The following is a 21,274-nucleotide window of genomic DNA, read 5'->3' on the forward strand; positions in this document are numbered from 1 at the left end:
GGCGCACGCAGGCGCAGAACTGGGGCGGGCCGCAGGGGCGGCGAGTCGGAGGGGCTCCTCGGACGGGTGCAGCCACGGGAGGTATGGTTGCGGCCTCCACAACGGACGCACTTGGTTGGGTTGGGGCAAAACCGTGAGATGTGCCCATCGTCCTCGCCGCAGTTGTAGCAACATCCATGGAGCGATGCAGGGAGAGCAGAGCGTGGTGGACGAGAGGCGAGCAGACCGGAAGGCCGGGCGCGGGGGGCGTCCTGTCGCTGAACCCGCCGGCCCCGGACCTGCTGCCATGGCCCCGCGCCCAGATCTGGCGCCGGCATGTCCTGCAGAGGTGGTGGCGGCGGAGCAACGACGATGGAGCGCAGCCAGGGGGCGGGGATCGACGCCAGCGGGGGGGAGCCTGACAAACCCGCGGCCGAGGGAGGGGACGAGCAACCGGAAGGAGAGCCGGAGAGCTAAACGCGGCTGGCCATGAGCGAGCAACTGCTATCATGAATTTCTAATAACCTATCATTAGCCGCCTTATGGCTAGAGATAAGTGGATTGCCTAAAATATTTGGGGCTGCTAATCAATTAATTTAAAGTTTGGTCTCCAGCTGCCACCTATAGCTCAACTACGCTTCTCTCTGGGAAACCGGTGAAAAATATAGATTGACAGATCATGGTTTTGTTGTCTTGTAATGAGGGTCATACCAAAATCAATGTATCAATTATCATCCTTGTGTTAGAATCACTATAGTGACATAGGAAACTTAGTATCATAGAGATAGGCGGGCAACATCATGTATACAATGGCAAAACAATTGGCCAGTTTGAAATGAAACAAGCCTCATAAAAAATTTACCTAGGAAACTGCAGTGTTCTCTTCATATCAGTAGAAGGAAGTCCTACATTTAGAAGCACATTCGATCAGATTTTCCTAAAATGTCGCAAAAGCAGTAAGAACTGTACTAAAATGATTCATATCATGCAACATTATTTCACAGCCGGCAGGTAAGTGCACAATACCATATATTTTGTTGTCAAACTTCTGAATGCTTGCAAATCGGTCACGCTTTACTAACATGGCGCAAAATTAGTAAGAACTTGAATTTCTACCAACCTATAGCCCATACATATCTCAGCAGCACCTTTTTCATGCCAAATGGATTGACTACGCAATTTATCATACTGGTACTTGCATCCGTATGATAAACATTGTTTACTAAGTTTCCCCAAAAAAAAATTGTTTACTAAGTACCCAAATTAATAACTAAGCAAGTAACACGAGCCAGACCGCACACACCAACGCGAGATTTGTTCCCTGCAAAATTAGAACGAACCTCTTAGACCATCCTGGTGCTTGAGGGTTCATTTCTCCCGTCGAGATTTCTGATTGTCTCTATGCTCTGCAATGTACCACCCGTTGTCCTCTGCTCGTAAAAGTCTAATCAGAGCAGGGCACTCATACCGACAAGACCTTGTGTTTTGCACCCAGCTTTACCCTGCAGAAATGTTCACACACTTTAATCAATTACCAACACTAGAAGTACACCCTAACATAACTGAATTACCGATCAGAAAGCAACAACAGCAAAATTAATAACTAACCAAGCACCCACAAACTATCTCCTGCATGCACTTTGTCCTCTCGACATTTAGCCATCTCTTGCCATACTGGATGCCAAAACCATTCTCCCACGAATACAAGTTGTAGGAGTCATACGCCTGGGTCACAGAGTCGAAAGTAGTGCCAAGAATCGGTGTGATCACATTTTCAGATGGGTTCTCCACAAAACACCTGACTGCCTTCTCAAACGCACTCACACGAGGTGGGAACGGTGTTCTGCTGGGGGCGGCAGCACCAATCCTTAGCCTGCAAACATAGGCAACACAAACCATGAAATTTATAACTGCGTAAAGAAATCAACATACAAAAGAGAGGCACATATAGCATGACTTTTTCTAGCAGGGAGCAATCAGCCTACCAACACAGGCACATATACTATGAATTTTCAAAATGCAGACACCAAAGATACTGCAAACACCAGTACATAATTTAGTAATTTCCTTACTGTAGACAGTGAACAGACTGAATGTTAGAGTTGTGTCGAATATTATTGTACAAGTTAGGTTACAGTTGGACTAGGTTTTGGACTGTGTGTAGACAGGGTAGGAGTTGTGTCCTAATAGGACACCTGTATCCTAGGCCTCTCATATATATCGGGGGTAGACACACGATGTAAACTATGCCAACATAATAGCACGGGCACGCGGGGGAGCCGGCGGCATGTGCCGGCGCCCGGGCGGCCAGGGTGCGGTATTGTGACGGTGTCACGGGGAGGAGCGCCCGTAGTCATGCCCCGGGGATGTAGCCATATCGGTGAACCTCGTTAACAAATCTCGGTGTCGTGCCTCGTGTGATTGTTTGGTCCTCGGATGATCAACGGTATGCCTCGGACTTATTCTAACAAGTGGTATCAGAGTAAGGTTACGAAGAGGCTGCGGATATTTGATCTAGAGGAAGAAAACGGAATATTTTGTCAGGTTCATAGTGCGGGAATCAACCACGAAGAAGTTGCGTCGGTTTTAGGAACCGAGGAGAGCAGCATCAGTGGCGGTTAGCAAGATGGATCGGTGACATGGATTTCTTTCATGGAGGCGATCGGCTGTTTCGAAGCATCGGCGGCAACGTGTGTGCGTGAGACGTACGGCGATTGATCCGTAGATCGATCGGGCGAGCGTACATACGGCGTGTCTTCAGCGAAATTCCTGGCGAGGTTGGATCGAGCAGGCAACGTGTTTTGGTGTTCTAGATTTTTTCGGTTTCGACGAGATCGATACGCTGATCAAAGGAACCTGGACACAAGGCGGCCCAGTCTGAGGCGCGCACGGGTGGCAGAAGCAGCAGTGGGCCAGGCGCGCGTGAGGTGCAGATCACGGGGCAGACGTGGCCGCTGCACCCAGGAGCGTCGCGTTGAAAGCCCTGGAGTTGTTGCACTGCGCTTGGAGCTGAGTCACGGAAAGAGTACGCGGAAGGTTAGCCGAAGGCAAAGCTGATACGTGAGATTTGTTTGGTTAAAAAAAAGAGGAGTTGCTAGGTCCAACGCGTGTGCATGGGAGTAGTTGGGACGGATCATTACGATCTGATTTTCTGCTGGGTGCACAGAGAAGTTAATATATCAAACATGGGCAAGATAATTTGCAGATAAGGGATTTGTCCGTTCAAGTTTGCATGGAAGTTTTGCTAGGTTGGTTTGTTCGGATGGCTTGTAGCGTGTGGACAGGCAACGGAGCGCGCGGACAAGCGTGTCGTCAGAATCATGCAGACACAGGGCGTTGGGCAATGCACGGAGATGTGCGGGTGGACACGATGCAGGGTGGAGTATGGTTGCAGTCGGATAATTTCAGCTGGGTCGGACTGGACTGTCTGACGGATCGACAGGGATGTCGGTCAAAGCAGAAGATGGCGGTGATTTCAGTGACGACGACATAGGAGCGTGATGCTGATGGTGGCCAACTTCTGGGGCGTGGAAACACGTGGTGCGGGTCTGAGGTCTTGTGCGGCTTCGACAGACTATGGCGCAGGGTTGATTCAAGACGGTGCACAGAGAGCTTGGAGCTGACAGGGCGTGGGAGGGTGGCACGTACCACCACCATGGAGTCATGTTGAAGGTGGAGTAGGAGTCTGATGGATGACTTCACTCTGAGCTGATGGAGGGGCTACGGCGTAAGTTAACGGAGAGTCGAAGCTTATTTCAGCTGGTAAAGTGAGAGACACGTGGATCGGACTGGGCGCCAGTGGTCTGATGGAGGCGTGATACTCGGCATCGTTTGGTGATGATCGATGGTTCTCTGTAGTGGGGGTTAAGGCAGTGGGGCTAGCTATCCGGGAGACTCGACCAGGACAGCAGAGGCTCGACGCGGTGATAGCGGCGAGGCGTGCGGTAAGCACGGGACACAGCGAGAGGCCAAGGCACTGGTGGTCAGACATGTGGTCAGGCAAATTGTGCAGGGGGTGCTGAAGCAGTGTTGACGAGTACCAGATTCAAGTCTGTGACTGGGTCTATCGGTGCCGGTTGATGGACAAGAGTTGACCATGGAGAATCTGAGAAAGTGATGGGAAGACTGGAATTGTCAGAACAGAGAGAGTACATGGTCGTATATTATGTGGTGTTCAGTGCACATGGCAAAGTGCGGATGATAAGTACAGAAGGAGGCGAAGTGCTATAGCTGTGGGACATGCCAGAGACTATCCGGAAGAAGGGTGAGACAGTTGCGAATTTGACTCAGGGTGACACAGGGCGATGGTGAAATTCCTTCAAGTTTCAGACAAGCAGTCAAGAAAGAGTGGTGTCGTTGAGTTCAGGTAACTCTTATATGTGGCGTCCAATATGTGAGTTGTTCATTTTCATACAGATAGTGGTCGGTGTGTGATGGTGTTGAGCAGATTCTACGGAAGTTGGGAGCACAACGTAGAGTATTGAGGAACTTAATTTTGCTCGAGTGTTGAATGTGAAGAAGACGAGAAGGGACTACAGTTGCAGGTAGAGTCATATGGAGTCTGGGAGTAGCAGCGGTGCTCATGGCGTATCTCAAGTCCAATGTACATGGAGGTTTGACGCACGGACGAATTCAAGGTGGTGGAGAATATTCGCCAAGGTGGAGTTTGTTAGAGTTGTGTCGAATATTATTGTACAAGTTAGGTTACAGTTGGACTAGGTTTTGGACTGTGTGTAGACAGGGTAGGAGTTGTGTCCTAATAGGACACATGTATCCTAGGCCTCTCATATATATCGGGGGTAGACACACGATGTAACGTATGCCAACATAATAGCATGGGCACGCGGGGGAGCCGGCGGCATGTGCCGGCGCCCGGGCGGCCAGGGTGCGGTATTGTGACGGTGTCACGGGGAGGAGCGCCCGTAGTCATGCCCCGGGGATGTAGCCATATCGGTGAACCTCGTTAACAAATCTCGGTGTCGTGCCTCGTGTGATTGCTTGGTCCTCGGATGATCAACGGTATGCCTCAGACTTATTCTAACAAGTGGTATCAGAGTAAGGTTACGAAGAGGCTGCGGATATTTGATCTAGAGGAAGAAAACGGAAGATTTTGTCAGGTTCATAGTGCGGGAATCAACCACGAAGAAGTTGCGTCGGTTTTAGGAACCGAGGAGAGCAGCATCAGTGGCGGTTAGCAAGATGGATCGGTGACATGGATTTCTTTCATGGAGGCGATCGGCTGTTTCGAAACATCGGCGGCAACGCGTGTGCGTGAGACGTACGGCGATTGATCCGTAGATCGATCGGGCGAGCGTACATACGGCGTGTCTTCAGCGAAATTCCTGGCGAGGTTGGATCGAGCAGGCAACGTGTTTTGGTGTTCTAGATTTTTTCGGTTTCGACGAGATCGATACGCTGATCAAAGGAACCTGGACACAAGGCGGCCCAGTCTGAGGCGCGCACGGGTGGCAGAAGCAGCAGTGGGCCAGGCGCGCGTGAGGTGCAGATCACGGGGCAGACGTGGCCGCTGCACCCAGGAGCGTCGCGTTGAAAGCCCTGGAGTTGTTGCACTGCGCTTGGAGCTGAGTCACGGAAAGAGTACACGGAAGGTTAGCCGAAGGCAAAGCTGATACGTGAGATTTGTTTGGTTAAAAAAAAAGAGGAGTTGCTAGGTCCAACGCGTGTGCATGGGAGTAGTTGGGACGGATCATTACGATCTGATTTTCTGCTGGGTGCACAGAGAAGTTAATATATCAAACATGGGCAAGATAATTTGCAGATAAGGGATTTGTCCGTTCAAGTTTGCATGGAAGTTTTGCTAGGTTGGTTTGTTCGGATGGCTTGTAGCGTGTGGATAGGCAACGGAGCACGCGGACAAGCGTGTCGTCAGAATCATGCAGACACAGGGCGTTGGGCAATGCACGGAGATGTGCGGGTGGACACGATGCAGGGTGGAGTATGGTTGCAGTCAGATAATTTCAGCTGGGTCGGACTGGACTGTCTGACGGATCGACAGGGATGCCGGTCAAAGCAGAAGATGGCGGTGATTTCAGCGACGACGACATAGGAGCGTGATGCTGATGGTGGCCAACTTCTGGGGCGTGGAAACACGTGGTGTGGGTCTGAGGGCTTGTGCGGCTTCGACAGACTATGGCGTAGGGTTGATTCAAGACGGTGCACAGAGAGCTTGGAGTTGACAGGGCACGGGAGGGTGGCACGTACCACCACCATGGAGTCATGTTGAAGGTGGAGTAGGAGTCTGATGGATGACTTCACTCTGAGCTGATGGAGGGGCTACGGCGTAAGTTAACGGAGAGTCGAAGCTTATTTCAGCTGGTAAAGTGAGAGACACGTGGATCGGACTGGGCGCCAGTGGTCTGATGGAGGCGTGATACTCGGCATCGTTTGGTGATGATCGATGGTTCTCTGCAGTGGGGGTTAAGGCAGTGGGGCTAGCTATCCGGGAGACTCGACCAGGACAGCAGAGGCTCAACGCGGTGATAGCGGCGAGGCGTGCGGTAAGCACGGGACACAGCGAGAGGCCAAGGCACTGGTGGTCAGACATGTGGTCAGGCAAATTGTGCAGGGGGTGCTGAAGCAGTGTTGACGAGTACAGATTCAAGTCTGTGACTGGGTCTATCGGTGCCGGTTGATGGACAAGAGTTGACCATGGAGAATCTGAGAAAGTGATGGGAAGACTGGAATTGTCAAAACAGAGAGAGTACATGGTCGTATATTCTGTGGTGTTCAGTGCACATAGCAAAGTGCGGATGATAATTACAGAAGGAGGCGGAGTGCTATAGCTGTGGGACATGCCAGAGACTATCCGGAAGAAGGGTGAGACAGTTGCGAATTTGACTCAGGGTGACACAGGGCGATGGTGAAATTCCTTCAAGTTTCAGACAAGCAGTCAAGAAAGAGTGGTGTCGTTGAGTTCAGGTAACTCTTATATGTGGCGTCTAATATGTGAGTTGTTCATTTTCATACAGATAGTGGTCGGTGTGTGATGGTGTTGAGCAGATTCTACGGAAGTTGGGAGCACAACGTAGAGTATTGAGGAACTTAATTTTGCTCGAGTGTTGACTGTGAAGAAGACGAGAAGGGACTACAGTTGCAGGTAGAGTCATATGGAGTCTGGGAGTAGCAGCGGTGCTCATGGCGTATCTCAAGTCCAATGTACATGGAGGTTTGACGCACGGACGAATTCAAGGTGGTGGAGAATATTCGCCAAGGTGGAGTTTGTTAGAGTTGTGTCGAATATTATTGTACAAGTTAGGTTACAGTTGGACTAGGTTTTGGACTGTGTGTAGACAGGGTAGGAGTTGTGTCTTAATAGGACACATGTATCCTAGGCCTCTCATATATATCGGGGGTAGACACACGATGTAACCTATGCCAACATAATAGCACGGGCACGCGGGGGAGCCGGCGGCATGTGCCGGCGCCCGGGCGGCCAGGGTGCGGTATTGTGACGGTGTCACGGGGAGGAGAGCCCGTAGTCATGCCCCGAGGATGTAGCCATATCGGTGAACCTCGTTAACAAATCTCGGTGTCGTGCCTCGTGTGATTGCTTGGTCCTCGAATGATCAACGATATGCCTCAGACTTATTCTAACACTGAAAACACAGGCTCTCGTATTGTGTTAATTATCTAAACGCAGAGAGCAAACAATCTGCAACCACCAGTAAATAAATCAGAAATCTTTTCACTACAGAGACTAATCAGCCTGCATTTGTACTTTCAGAGACTATAGACGGCTAAATTTTCTGAATGCATCGAACAAATCAGCATGCAAACACACGCATATACAGCAGGAAATTTATTAATACTGACAGCAATCAGCACTTGCTCTTAGCTGCATGATTTATTCAGTTTCTACTTTCATTTCCTAAGTCACAGAATATCTGATGTAAGGCAAAGTTACTACTTCACCAACCTTTTGTTCCACCCTGGTGCTTGGGGGTTCATCTTCCCCGTCGACACCTCCGACGTTAGCGGCGAGCTCCTCCTTCTGTTCGCCGCCATCTCCTTCCCCAAGAAGATTTGTGCTTCACCACTGTCCAACGTCTGCTACTGCGCCACCTCCCGCTCCGCCTTCGGTGCCACCGCCACGGCAGATACATTGACAGCCACAGGAGCCGGCAGGTACAATCAAGTGGAGTAGTTCCTACCAGCAAACATAAATTAAAGAACTATATCATTGGTCAATCTCCAAATCTGCACCTCTCCTTTTGCATCCCTAATTCTGTATCGATCACCAAAGAACAATCTAAAAAGAATTTAATCTAAAGAAAATGCCCATGGGATACCGCTATTGTTCACCCATCAGCATGTAAAGAATGATGTGCTTTATAAAGGTCTCTTATTGCAGGTAAGCCCCTGGCTATCACGATGGAACTCTATATGACGGAAGGTATTGAGATTAACCAAATTAGTAAGCATTGTTTTTGAAAGGGTAAAAAAGTCTGAAGTGAAGATAACAAGTATAGGAAAAGAATTACTAATACTAACCACCGGAATGTTGTAAACTAATATCCAATTCTTATTATGATGGTTAAATTGACAAATCGTAAACTGGACGACTGATTTAGCAGTTAAACTTCATTGCTGATATCAGTGGCAGAGTCGCATGCTACTTCATGTTGTAATGGCACAACCTTGTTTTAAGAAAAGGTGCAAGCAAATACAAGTGTTCATCATGGTTACGAGTTTTGAAGTATTAATATACGGGTGTTCAGCAAGACGTTTCCTTATGACTACACTTTCATTTTGGAGAAAGGCAACCAGTGCGGCCGACCTCAATATTATGACGAGTGGCAACAAATGGCCGTAAGGGAATAGTAGATGACGACCTGGTGATTCGAGGCCGATGCCGCCGGAGGAGAGTTCGTCCAGCGGGACATCTTGATCGGACTCGTAGCGATCCGCTGGAAGCAACATGTGTGTTCAAGTTCAGTTCTGTACCAAATGGCATCGTTACTCACCAAATCCAGCAAGAAGTTGGGTGCGGATGCACAAACGCCATGAATCCAACCAGCCATTCAGCAAGAATAAGTGGGCCGTTAAGAACTATGCTTGCAATCTTAAACCAATTTAGAAACTGGATATAAAAGGGAACTAAAATCAATTGGAACATTTTGGGGTAGGCGAGTAGATTAATGTGATTCACAATCAGGGATCACAATATATCACTAGAAACGGCAGAAATGCTGAAGGTAAAGTCTACAAGGCGCGGTGGTTGCTTCAAGCTATAGGATGTGAGGAACTGAGGATAACATCAATGGATTCTTCAACCCCTGCTCTGCTCTGCTACTTTTGTAACTAACCTACTCTCTCCCCACCACAACATCTGAGTTACTAAGTAACTGAAGCACGATGACAAATACTTCTAGGCTTCTAGCTATCTTGGCTTCAAAAGAATCATGTGAATATTCTATTGTCTGCAGACAAAGTAATGACGTTCAGCTAGTTGTTCAGCTTTAAATGTTGCTCGAAGAGAACAGTTTCCCATCTCAGTAAACAATACTGTTGGTAGCCTGGCACGTATCCTGGGGCATAGTTTATACTACTTGGATTTAACACACAGGTCGATTCAGGTAGATCAGGAACTGGAGTTAACCCTGGAATTCGGAAGATGCGTCGAGCTTCTCGGCGTAGGGCGGGGTGTAGCCCCGTTGGCTGTTGTTCCTCTGCAGCAACATCTTGTCAGGAACTAACTATCACTGACTCTGAATTCTCACGCGACAAAAGAAATTACTCGAATTTTGGGGCAATTTTTGGGGATCGATTTCATTCACTCGAGCAGAAGTAGCTAGGGTTTATGGCCAGCCGGAACACGGCGGCTTAAGGGCCAAGCCCAGATACAATCAAGATGCCCTCTCCACAACCCGGAGGCGAGCTTAAAAGGAGCTTAGCGAGGTAAAAAGGAAAGATAGCGACAGGTACAGTAAAACGACAAAGCGCGGTAACTTTCAAAAAGTAAGTGACACGGTAGCAGCCGTCCGTTCTCAGATCAACGGCTGCGACGACGATCTGGGCCGCGAAGCAGTACCACTCCCCTGCGTCCCTTGGATGGTAGATTGACGGCTGTCGTTTATCTGGGCAAACTGAATGGTACTGTGGCATTTCTGGTGTTGTCAACAGAAACAGGCCTGACAATTCCCCCCGACAGAGACCAGACTTGCCCTCAAGGATGGAAATCAGGGAAAACCTTTTGAATGAAGGCTGAATCCTCCCAAGTAGCATTTTCCACTGGCAGGTTGAGCCACTTGATGCGCCATTGGACCACGGGAATGCTGATATCGCCTTGAACTCGAGGGATCAGCTTCCTTTCAAGTATGGCTTCAGGTTGTATCAGGATGTTTCCTTGCTCATCTAGCAGTGGTAGTTTTGGGTTTGGTACTGCTTCTGGACCGAGATGCTTCTTGAGCTGGCTGACATGGACGGTGGGATGTAGTTGACAGCCCTCAGGTAGTAGTAACCTGTAAGCCACCGCTCCAATTTTCTCCATTACTCTCAAGGGACCATAATATTTGGAATGGAGTTTCAGGTGCCTGTGGATACTTAAACTGGTGTGTCTGTATGGTTGTAACTTAACGTAGACCATGTCACCCACTGCTAGTTGTCTTTCTGATCTCTTCCTGTCAGCAAAGAATTTCATTCTTTCTTGGGCCTTGAGCAAGTTGTCTTTGATCTGCTGTGCTATTGTGTCTCTTTCCACTTGAGCTTGGTGATCATCTCCTTCTACTGGTGGGAGGAGAAGTTCAGCAATCATTGGAGGAGGTCTAGCATACAAAGCCTGAAATGGTGTCATTTGCAAGGAAGTGTGGAAGGAAGTGTTGTACCACCATTCAGCCATGGAAAGCCAAGTGTGTCATTTCCTGGGGTGAGCAAAAGCCATGCACCTTAAATAGTTATCCAAACACTAATTTACTCTTTCTGTCTGACCATCAGATTGAGGGTGGTATGATGTGCTCATGTGCAGTTTAATCCCCATCTTGTTGAACAAGCTCTGCCAAAGGTTGCTAGTGAAAATCTTGTCTCTGTCAGTCACTATGACAGAAGGCAGTCCATGTAACTTGAAGATGTTGTCAGTAAAAGCTTGGGCCACTGTTCTGACTGTTGTGGATGTTTCATAGCTACAAAGTGAGCATACTTAGTAAACATGTCCACCACCACAAGAATTAAGTTTTTGTGCTCGGATTTGGGTAGTCCTTCCACAAAATCCATGATGATGTGGGTCCAAGCAAAGTCAGGTACTAGAAGTGGTTGTGCTTTGTTCAGTTGACATACAGGACACTGTTGCACAAATGTTTGTACAGCTTTTCTCATGCCAGACCAAGTGAAAAGAATCTTCAGACTGTGATAAGTGGCTCTCTCTCCAGAATGGCCACCCAGTTCAGACTTGTGGAAAGAAGTGAGCAGTGAATTCCTTAATTCATTGTTGTTGCCAATAACAATTTTTTCCTTGAATCTGAGTACTCCACTGGTAAGTGTGTAAGGGGGCTGACCAATGGGATCAATTGCTATTTTGGTAATGAGCTCAGAGCACTTAGCATCATCCTTATAGCCGTTGACCACTTCAGTAATCGAAGTGGGAATTGCAGTACTGGAACCAAGAGCAAGGATAGCATGTTTAACTCTAGAAAGGGCATCTGCCACTCTGTTTTCCTTTCCTTTCTTATACTCCACTGTAAATTTGTATCCCCATTAACTTGATGAGGAGTTTGTGTTGTACTCCTTCAGTTACTTTTTGCTCTTGGATGTACTTCAAACTCTGTTGATCAGTTCTGATTAAGAGGGAGGATGAAGCAAAATAGTGTTTCCACTTTTTAATTGCTTCAATGATTGCAAGTGCTTCTTTGTCATATGTAGACCAACCAGCAGCTTTAGGGCCAAGGGCTTTGCTCAAAAATGCAATAGGCTGTCCTTTTTGCACGAGTACAGCCCCAATGCCATAGCCAGATGCATCAGCTTCAAGAACAAAGGGCAAGGAGAAATCTGGTAAGGCCAAAACTGGTGCAATGGTCATTTTGTTTTTCAATAACTGGAAAGCAGCAGCTTGTTTTTCTGTCCACTAAAAAGCATCCTTTTTCAGTGCATCAAACAAGGGTTTGCAGATCAGACTATAGTTTTGCACAAATCTCCTGTAATATCATGCTAGTCCCAAAAAGCTTCTCAAGTGTGTCACATTCTGAGGTGTGGGCCAGCTCACAATAGCTTCCACTTTAGCAGGGTCTGTTGAAACCCCCTTGCCAGAGATTACATATCCCAGATACTCCACCTTAGATTGTGCAAATGTGCATTTAGAAAGCTTGGCATACAGCTGGTGTTTCCTGAGGGCTTCTAGCACTAAAGCAACATGTTCTAAGTGTTCCTTGTAAGATTTACTGAAAATCAGAATATCATCAAAAAAAAACTAGCACACACTCTCTCAACAATGGACCCAAAACAGTTTGAATAAGCTCTGTAAAGGAAGGAGGTCCATTTGTTACTCCAAAGGGCATGACCAGAAATTCAAATAGTCCAATGTGTGTGCTAAATGCAGTTTTTCCAATGTCTTCCTCTTTCATTCTGATTTGATGATATCCACTTCTCAGGTCCAGCTTGGTAAATATCTTTGCTCCATTTAATTCGTCTAGGAGATATTCTATCATTGGTATGGGGTATTTGTTTTTAATTGTGTGGGCATTGAGTTTTCTATAATCAATGCACAACCTCCAAGTCATGTCCTTTTTCTTTACCAGGATTGCAGGAGAGGAATAAGGACTATAGCTTAATCTTATAATCCCTTTCTTAAGGAGATCTTTGATAATTTCCTCTAAAGCATTCTTCTGATGGTGTGGCAGTCTATATCCTCTTTGATTGATAACAGGAGCTCTAGGCTCTAAGTTGATTGCATGATCACAATCCCTTTTTGGAGGTAGGCCAGTAGGTTCTTCAAAAACATCCTTGTAGTTTTCAAGAAATTTGGCAATTTCAGGTTTTTGCACAGTCTCCAGCAGTGTGTCCACTTGCACTGGTTGCATCCACATGAGTGCTCCAGAGAGCATATTATCTAGTATTTTCTCCATATCCTGCAAGAGAGGAGTGCAAGGACTGTTGGGCAGACTCTCATCCAAGAAGGCTATTGATTCACCATTGACTAGTTTAATTCCCAAGGACATGTTTGGTAAATCAAAGGTAACAGGATTGTGTTTGTACATCCAGTCTGCTCCCAAGATTATGTCATACCCAGTGAGCTACAAAAACCTGAAATCAGAAACCAATTCAACTCCTTGGATGTTGTAGGAAGTTTTGTGAAGTGAGAAATCACTGTATAATTTTCCCCCATTTGCTACAGTCACTTGAACTTGTTTCGTTGGAGTAGCAGGACACCCAGATTGTGCAGCAAGGGCAGGGGAAATAAAAGTAGTAGTGCTTCCACTATCAACCAGGGCCAGTCCTACAGTGTTTCCAATTTTGACTTGCAATGTGAAAGTGTGTTTCTTCTTCTCTTCAGGTATGCCAGTGGCTGCATGCATGGAGATTTTGAGTTCCGTGTTGTCAGGAGGCTCCTCTTCCACATCAGATTGGACCTCTTCTGCATCCACTATGTATATGATATCAGGATTTCCAGCTTGTTCTTGTAGGGCCTAAATCTGAGACTTTTGGGACATCTTGCAAACCTACTTATGACCAGGAAACCAAGGTTCTCTGCACTTATAGCAAATGCCCTTCTCTCTTGCTTGTTGTATCACAAAAGCAGGAGCTGTACTGGTGGCCATTGGAGGTTTTGGCAATTCTCCTTGTATACCTTTTCTGAAACTTGGAATATAAGTTTTCTAAGTAGTGGAAGGAGGAGAAGATTTCTCAATCCTTCTTGCTAGCCACATAGCTTTCTACATATCAGTAGGTTCTAAACACTCTAGATGGCTTTGAATGTAGGGGTTAAGTCCTGATATGAAACTGTGCAAGTAGTAGTTGTCAGAAACTGTTGGGTTGTCCCTCCTCATCAGATTCATTTGCTGCTCAAATTCAGAGATGTATTGAGCAACAGTAGCCTGTTGAGTTAACTTGTGGAAAGCTTTCACATTTTCACACACAGATGTGACAGCAAACCTTTGTGTGAGTGCAGAACAGAATTTGTGCCAAGGCATATTACTGATAATAAACCCAGTTCCTCTCCGCCATTGTATAGCTTCACCCTTCAGATAAGAAACTGCTATTTCAGTTCTTTGCTCAATTGGTGTTCTAGCAGCTGAGAAGTATTGTTCTATATTTTGTATCCGTGAATCTGCATCCACTCCTTCAAATTCAGCAATGTTTAGCTTTGCAGGCTTGACAGAAAGTATATTTCTTCTGGTTTCAGGAGCATAAGGTCTGTGTCTGTCTCTTCTGACCTCTGCTTCCAGAAATTCCTCAAATGACATTAAGTGTTGCACTCCCTGAACTTGCTGCTGCTGTGGCGTGTGAAACTCCTGCTTGTTGGCAGCATGATTTGGGTGCCTATAAGGTCCTTTTGGAGTGCCATCCAAGTTCAGTTCTCTGCCTGTAGTTTTGTCAACTAACACAGCAGATCCCCCTGTAGCTGGTTCCTGTTTATCAGTGGCCAGTTGGTTGTTTGGTAGTTGTTTCGGCCTTCCTGGTCGAATAGCATTACTACCTTGTCCAGAGAGAGGATCTGGCCTTTCCTCATCTTCATCTTCTTCTTCTTCTCCCGGCTGTTCAGTGGCCAACTTCTGCAAAGTGCTTTGTATTTTCTTGAAGTTTCTTTAGATGCTGGCAAAGTTCTTGTTTACTGACTCTGTGAAATTATAGAACTCCTTTCTGTGCTCTTCTCGCTCCTGCCTTAGAGTTTTGATGTCCAATTGCAAGGACTCGAGTTCCAACAGATCAGTGTCTTGGGTCTCTCCAGCCATGTCTGCAGGGCTCTTGTTGGTCATTCCTTGCAGATCCAGCCTGAGGATTCAGTCGGGTAGTGGTGGGAAGGGATTTTGCACCGGTTGCTCGGAAACCAACCCACACAATTAGCAACTTTTCCCTTCAATTGTTGTAGACGCCGCGCCGCCGGAGCGAGCAGCACTGAAAGGGAGGGTTGGGTGGGATTTTACTCTGAAGAAGTTTTCTCCAGGAACCACTACTCCTTCCTCTCTGCTGCCGATCGGTCTACCACCGCCAATCGCCGCCTCACGCCGCCGCCACTCGATCAGATCTGGGACTCAGATCTCACCGCCAAGGACAACAACCAACGCATCTGATACCAATTGTCAGGAACTAACTATCACTAACTCTGAATTCTCACGCGACAGAAGAAATTACTCGAATTTTGGGGCAATTTTTGGGGATCGATTTCATTCACTCAAGCAGAAGTAGCTAGGGTTTCCAGCCAGCCGGAAACACGGCGGCTTAAGGGCCAAGCCCAGATACAATCAAGATGCCCTCTCCACAACCCGGAGGCGAGCTTAAAAGGAGCTTAGCGAGGTAAAAAGGAAAGACAATGACAGGTACAGTAAAACGACAAAGCGTGGTAACTTTCAAAAAGTAAGTGACACGGTAGCAGCCGTCCGTTCTCAGATCAACGGCTGCGACGACGATCTGGGCCGCGAAGCGGTACCACTCCCCTGCGTCCCTTGGATGGTAGATCGACGGCTGTCGTTTGTTCGGGCAAACTGAATCGGTACTGTGGCATTTCCGGTGTTGTCAACAGAAACAGGCCTGACACATCTTCTCCTCCAGCAGAAGCTCGAAGAACTTCTTGCTCTCGGCGAACAACGCCTCCAGCAGGCCGTCCTGGATCCCGTGGTTGGTGACGTAGAAGAACCCGCTCTCCACGCATGCCTGTAAACCAAACCAAGTCGCTCATGGCCTGACGATTCTTGATAGCTCCACAAAATAGAGAAATCATGCGAGCAACCTTTCGGACGGTGTCCACAGCGGAGCATGTATCAAACTAACAACATAGATGTTCAACAACCGTCAATAAAACAATGGACACACTATAGATAATTATGCATCTGATTTATTAAACTGCCCAATTTTTCAGAAATTTAAATACACAACATGCTTCATTGGCATAAGTACTAAACTTTCTCTGGAGATTGACATCCAATGTTTGGCAAGACTGCAAATGATAAAAAGGGAGAGATGGGAAGAAAGATGGTGCCCAACAGCCGCCCCTACTCTAGTCTAAACAATTAAACCATCGGCTGCAAAAATCGAACAATCCCTGCTCGATTTTGAAATTATTATAGCCAAAGATGAACTGCACAGAAAAATCAAAGAATATAGTCATATACAGAGAAGAGCTCGTTTTCCCCTCCCGGTGGCTCCCCAGATCTGGCGAGAAACGAACAGAAGTGGCGGCGGCGATGCGATGGCTCCCGGAAGGAGAGGATGTCGCGTGCAGAAGGAGAGGAGAGGTCGTGTGCATGGGTGCGAGAGGCAACGAGAGTGTTTTTTTTTGTCTGTCTTTTCTGCCCACCCAATCGCTAACGCGTTTATTTTTTCCAGTGATGACATGGACCGCAGGAGGAGGCACCCTTACTGCGACTGTTAATGGGTTTTATTTATGTTTATATGCCTGCAACTTTCTGGTCCTGTGTAGTTGGTATGTGGGTAGTTGTGCTGCGGCCTGCGGCGTTGGATGTTTGCTTTGCTTGCTCCGGCATGGCAATCGTGCCCAGAGCCTCTCTTGATGCCCCGATCATCAGTTTCTGTCAAAGCTCCAGGGAGATCATCTCCAGTTGATCATCTCAAGGGATGTTTTTTTGTTGTTGTTACAAACAGCAACAGGTTAACCTGGATGATCCCAAGTTGGAAGCAGTGAGCGATATGCATCTATTCTGATGTGCAACAGCTCTGGATTTTTTGTACTGGCATTTTTCAGTAAAAGAAACAGCAACTCCCAGGTTAACCTGGATCATATGTACTGTATGTAAGAAAACATAATGTTTTCATTTCAACTTCAGGTCCCAGTTTCCATCTTCAGACTCCAAGCCATGCCCCATATTTCTGGGATGTGACCTCAATACATACATACCCAGCTAGCAGCAATAGTATGAGAATTTAAATCATCGGAATGAAAATCATACTGCCGGGCATCCAATTCTGGTTCGCTTAATGAATCCGCACAGATTCGAGTGGAACAAACCTCAGCACATATCAACTATTATCTCACCGTCAACTGCATTTTGGATCTTAAACACATTCGTGACCAAACAATTCATCAGCGGTGCCTGTGCGGCAGGTAGGCCTAGCTACTAAGCATTTCGATGTTGCGCCATCAGGGCCAGCTAGAGTTGCTTACCGTTGCAGCTTCATCTTCTTCGTCCAGAAACCTGGTGTCCTCATCAAACATCACAGCTTCCTTCGTGTCTCTCGCATGATGATCTCACAGCTTCCCGGTGACGTACGTGACACCTGGCAATAGCTTGATAAGATTAATATCCAAAATATATAGCTGAAGCTGGCAGTGCCACGCTTTCGTGTACATCACAGTATCATATGACCAGGTTCCTTACCTCTCACATGCCAGTAAGCTGATCCCCTATGTCAAGGCCACCACGCCTCTGAATTCGCACTGCTCAATACCTCGACCCTACCACGGAAACATTAAGCAGGTATTGCTGTTTAATACTAGAAGAAAATCACAAAATGTGCTTCGCTTCAGCATAGGATGCTCAAATTAAATACATTCCCACAGAGCATATATGTACTGCTGCTGCAGTATAGATAGGAATGAAGACGAAAATGGATAATTCGATGCAGAGCCAACTCAAAAAAAATCCAAGCAAGCTAACGGAACGGGGCAGGCGTCAGGTTCAACCTCTGTGTTTTCAAGCTTGTATGACTTCAAAAGTGGCATGTGTTCATTAAATGAAATCAACACCCAGATCACTCCAAAAAAAAACAGAGGATATACGTATGTATGCAGGCTGGTAATAATAACCATGACAATGGAATTACCAAACGGAAAAGGATTATTAACACACAAAAACTGTGTAACAGGCCAAACATTTCTTGAGGAATTACAAAGCTGGCAAAAACCAGTAGCTGCCAATACTAATTATTAACATGAAATAGCTTCTTGTTGCCTATGCATGGTCACTACGGGCAAGTGCCAACTAAGGGTAATACCGTATACCCCTGTACCATATAGAGATACAGAGATACGATCATAGTATCCATATTGCTGAACTATATATATATTACAGTAACTAATAGGCGGCCTAAAAACCAATGTGATGAGTATAGATGCTGCAGCACAAATCAGTAAGTAATATTATTGCGTATATCCAGAGAAGGAAAAATCATGTAAGCTAAACCACTACATGGTTTCATGACACCAAATTATCACCTGAAAGCAGAAATGATAAATAAACACTTCTACAAACCAAAGATGCATTATTCACTGAAACTAGCAGAAACAAGGTTGCAAACATTCTGTCATGAATTGCAAAGGGATAAATTTGAGACAGAAGGCATGAAAAATCCTTTTTCACTAAAGCGAGTTATAGGATACAGTAGATAATAATAGTACTAGCTGCTTCTGTCAGCAGCTTAAATTACAGGACCAAACAACAAAACAGATTACCACAACTAACTAAGCATTACAGATCTAAACAAGCGCAAAAACACATATAAAATAAACTACTGACAAACCCCTTCAAGCGGCAAGTTCGGATTTGCAGCCTGAGCTTAGACACCACCTCCTTCGCCACCAGGTATAATTCTGAGTAGGCCACAAAACATTCCATCACCGAGTGAAGTAAATCCTATCTTTGAGAGTCAGGCTAGAAAAAAAAAGCAGCGACATAAAGTTGGGCTTTGAACACTAGACATTCAAAATGGGGATCCACTACACTTTTTGCATCCGCTGGAGGGCACGTCAAACGGATCAGCCATTGACAAATCATGGGTGTTCCTGTTGTCTCTGAAATAAACATTATTGCCGCATCTCAGTTCAATCCGAGCATCTTGAGAAATTCTATCTTTGGTCCACAGCAGCCAGTGTTGATTAGCAAACCAGTTGTACTGCCGGTGGTAAGGCAATGTGATTTTCATTTCCTTTAGCACTTTCGCATTCAAAACAAAGAACTTGGCAAAGTCAATACACAAAGGGACGGTGCCGTCATAATTGTTAAACAATACTTCTTTGAGATGCAGCTCAAGGCATTCAATCGGTTCCGGTGGGTCATACTCCCCCCGATTATTATAACTCATCCTCTGGAACCGGAACTGGAAATGGAGAGAACAAATAATACAAAAGAAGTTACCAACAGGTTAGCAATATGATAACTGGCTAGATAAAACAGCAACTCAAATTCTGATTTTGACATCTAAAGCAAGCAGCTATGTTAATGTACTCACAAAGACATGCAGCCTCTCCAAGCAGGGGAAGCACTTGAGGAAGTTAACCACTATATCCAGATTAGTGTAGTCAAGAACCAACACCCTCACGCTCTGCATTTTGGTTGTCAAGCCAACAGCAATCATACTCTGCAAAGACATAAAAAACAAGTGCACTCATAAGAAAAACAGCCTGCATATATGAATGCTGAATGAGCAATGGATGAAGACTGCTGCTACCCGGAAAACTGTGGTTCCAAGCTGAAGTTCTGTTATGCTTGTAGAGAGCACACCCAATATGTTCAGTCTAGGTGCCGAGATTACCCGTATGGTCCTTGGGCCAACCTGTGGTTCAAGTGGTAGCAATCTCTCAAGGCACGGGGCATCCTTGATGACCAACTTTTGGAAAGGGACACTAAACTGGTTAGTGCAAAAGCCTATACTCTTAAGAGTTTGGGAGCTGATGCAGAGGCGACCAAAGCCAGAATTTTTATTTAGCTCAAGGCTTTCCAAGGCAGAGCAGCCAAAGAGCACGCTGTGGAGAGCATCCTCCGAGATGGTGACTCTATCCAGGGTGAGCTGCTTGAGGCACGGAAACTTGAGCGACAGCTTCACAATCAAATTGGAGAAACGGCAGGCGCCGAATTTGGCCACACGGAGCGTGGGCGCGAAGCGGTAGACGGACGATGGCAGCAGGTAGAAAATACCCCTGACGTCGAACCAACGCTCGGGGATGAGCTCAAACTCCTGTAGCTTGTCCAGAGCTTGGGAACTAAGCCAGCCTTTGATCTTGCCATGATACTTGCTACTAGAGAGGCAGAGCGAGAAGCGGCGTGCGGGGCCAGGATGCACAGAGAGAATCTTTGAAATCAAATCGCCCAAATTGTGGTTGTTGCTGTTGAGTTCTTGGTCCACCACGAGGTTGAGAGGAGCGGAGTGCCATAGCGGACGCCATCGGCGAGAGATGACTTGCATGCGGGCACCTTCCTTGGTGGGGAGAAGAGAGACGATACTCAGAGAACGGCGTCCGGGAGGCGGCCGATGTGATCGACACTCCCCGCATCATCGAGGTCTGTGCTCCCTTGTGGATCTTGGTCCACGTCGATGATCTGGAACTTACATTTGTTGGATGCTTGCAATGGCGCCGCCGTCGCCTCAACTGCAGTCACCGTCGCAGGCGCTGGCACCTTGTAATTTAACGCCACAGCCACAGACTTACGCTTCTTGGAAGCTTGCGTCGCCACCGCCAAAGGCGCTGCCTCCTCGGCATTTATTGGCCCCGCCGCCTGCCCTGCAGTCACTGCAACAGGCGCTGCCTCCTCGGCATCCAACGCCGCATCCACAAACCTACGCTTCTGGGAAGATTGCATTTGCATAGCTGCCGCCGCAGCGGTTGCCGCCTGGCCTGCAGTCTCCGCCACAGGCACTGCCTCATCGGCATCCAACTCCGCATCCGCAAACCTACTCTTCTGGGAAGCTTGCATAGCTGTCGCCGCCTGGCCTGCAGTCTCCGCCACAGGCGCTGCCACCTCGGCATTTATCGCCCCAGCCGCCTGCCCTGCAGTCGCAGCCGCAGGCACTGCCTCCTCCACATCCAACGCCGCATCAGCAAACCTACGCTTCTGGGAAGCTTGCATAGCTGCCGCCGCCGCAGTCGCCGCCTGGGCTGCAGTCGCCGCCACAGCCGCTGCCTCCTCGGCATCTAACGCCGCAGCAGAGGCCCTCACGGCTGCCTCCTTGGCGTTTAAAGCCGCAGCCGAAGCCGCCACAGCCGCCTCCTTTGCAGTCACCGCAACTGCCGCCGCGTCCTTGGCAGCAGCCGACGCTGCAACCGAAGCGGCCAAGGCCGCGTCCTTGGCAGCCACCGCTGCAGCCGAGGAGGCCGCCACCGCCGCCTCCATGGCTGGCGAGAGAGACGCGGGAGGGTTTGGTCTGGCTAGGGATTTCGGGAATGGGGAAAAATCGA

General features: G+C 47.4%; 1 protein-coding gene across 1 annotated transcript; it reads right to left on the reverse strand.

The window, feature by feature from the left end:
• Positions 1 to 18,433: 18,433 nt before the first annotated feature.
• LOC119301132 (putative FBD-associated F-box protein At5g22720) lies at positions 18,434 to 20,856 on the reverse strand. The gene is made up of 3 exons (XM_037578039.1): positions 19,549 to 20,856; positions 19,330 to 19,458; positions 18,434 to 19,197 (listed from the first exon to the last, which is right to left on the reverse strand). The coding sequence occupies exons 1-3, from the start codon at positions 20,281 to 20,283 to the stop codon at positions 18,802 to 18,804; spliced, it is 1,260 nt and encodes a 419-aa protein (XP_037433936.1). The 5' UTR covers positions 20,284 to 20,856; the 3' UTR covers positions 18,434 to 18,801.
• Between the last annotated feature and the right edge of the window lie 418 nt (positions 20,857 to 21,274).

This window comes from Triticum dicoccoides, chromosome 1B (genome assembly GCF_002162155.2).
Source record: "Triticum dicoccoides isolate Atlit2015 ecotype Zavitan chromosome 1B, WEW_v2.0, whole genome shotgun sequence".
Lineage (NCBI taxonomy): Eukaryota > Viridiplantae > Streptophyta > Magnoliopsida > Poales > Poaceae > Triticum > Triticum dicoccoides.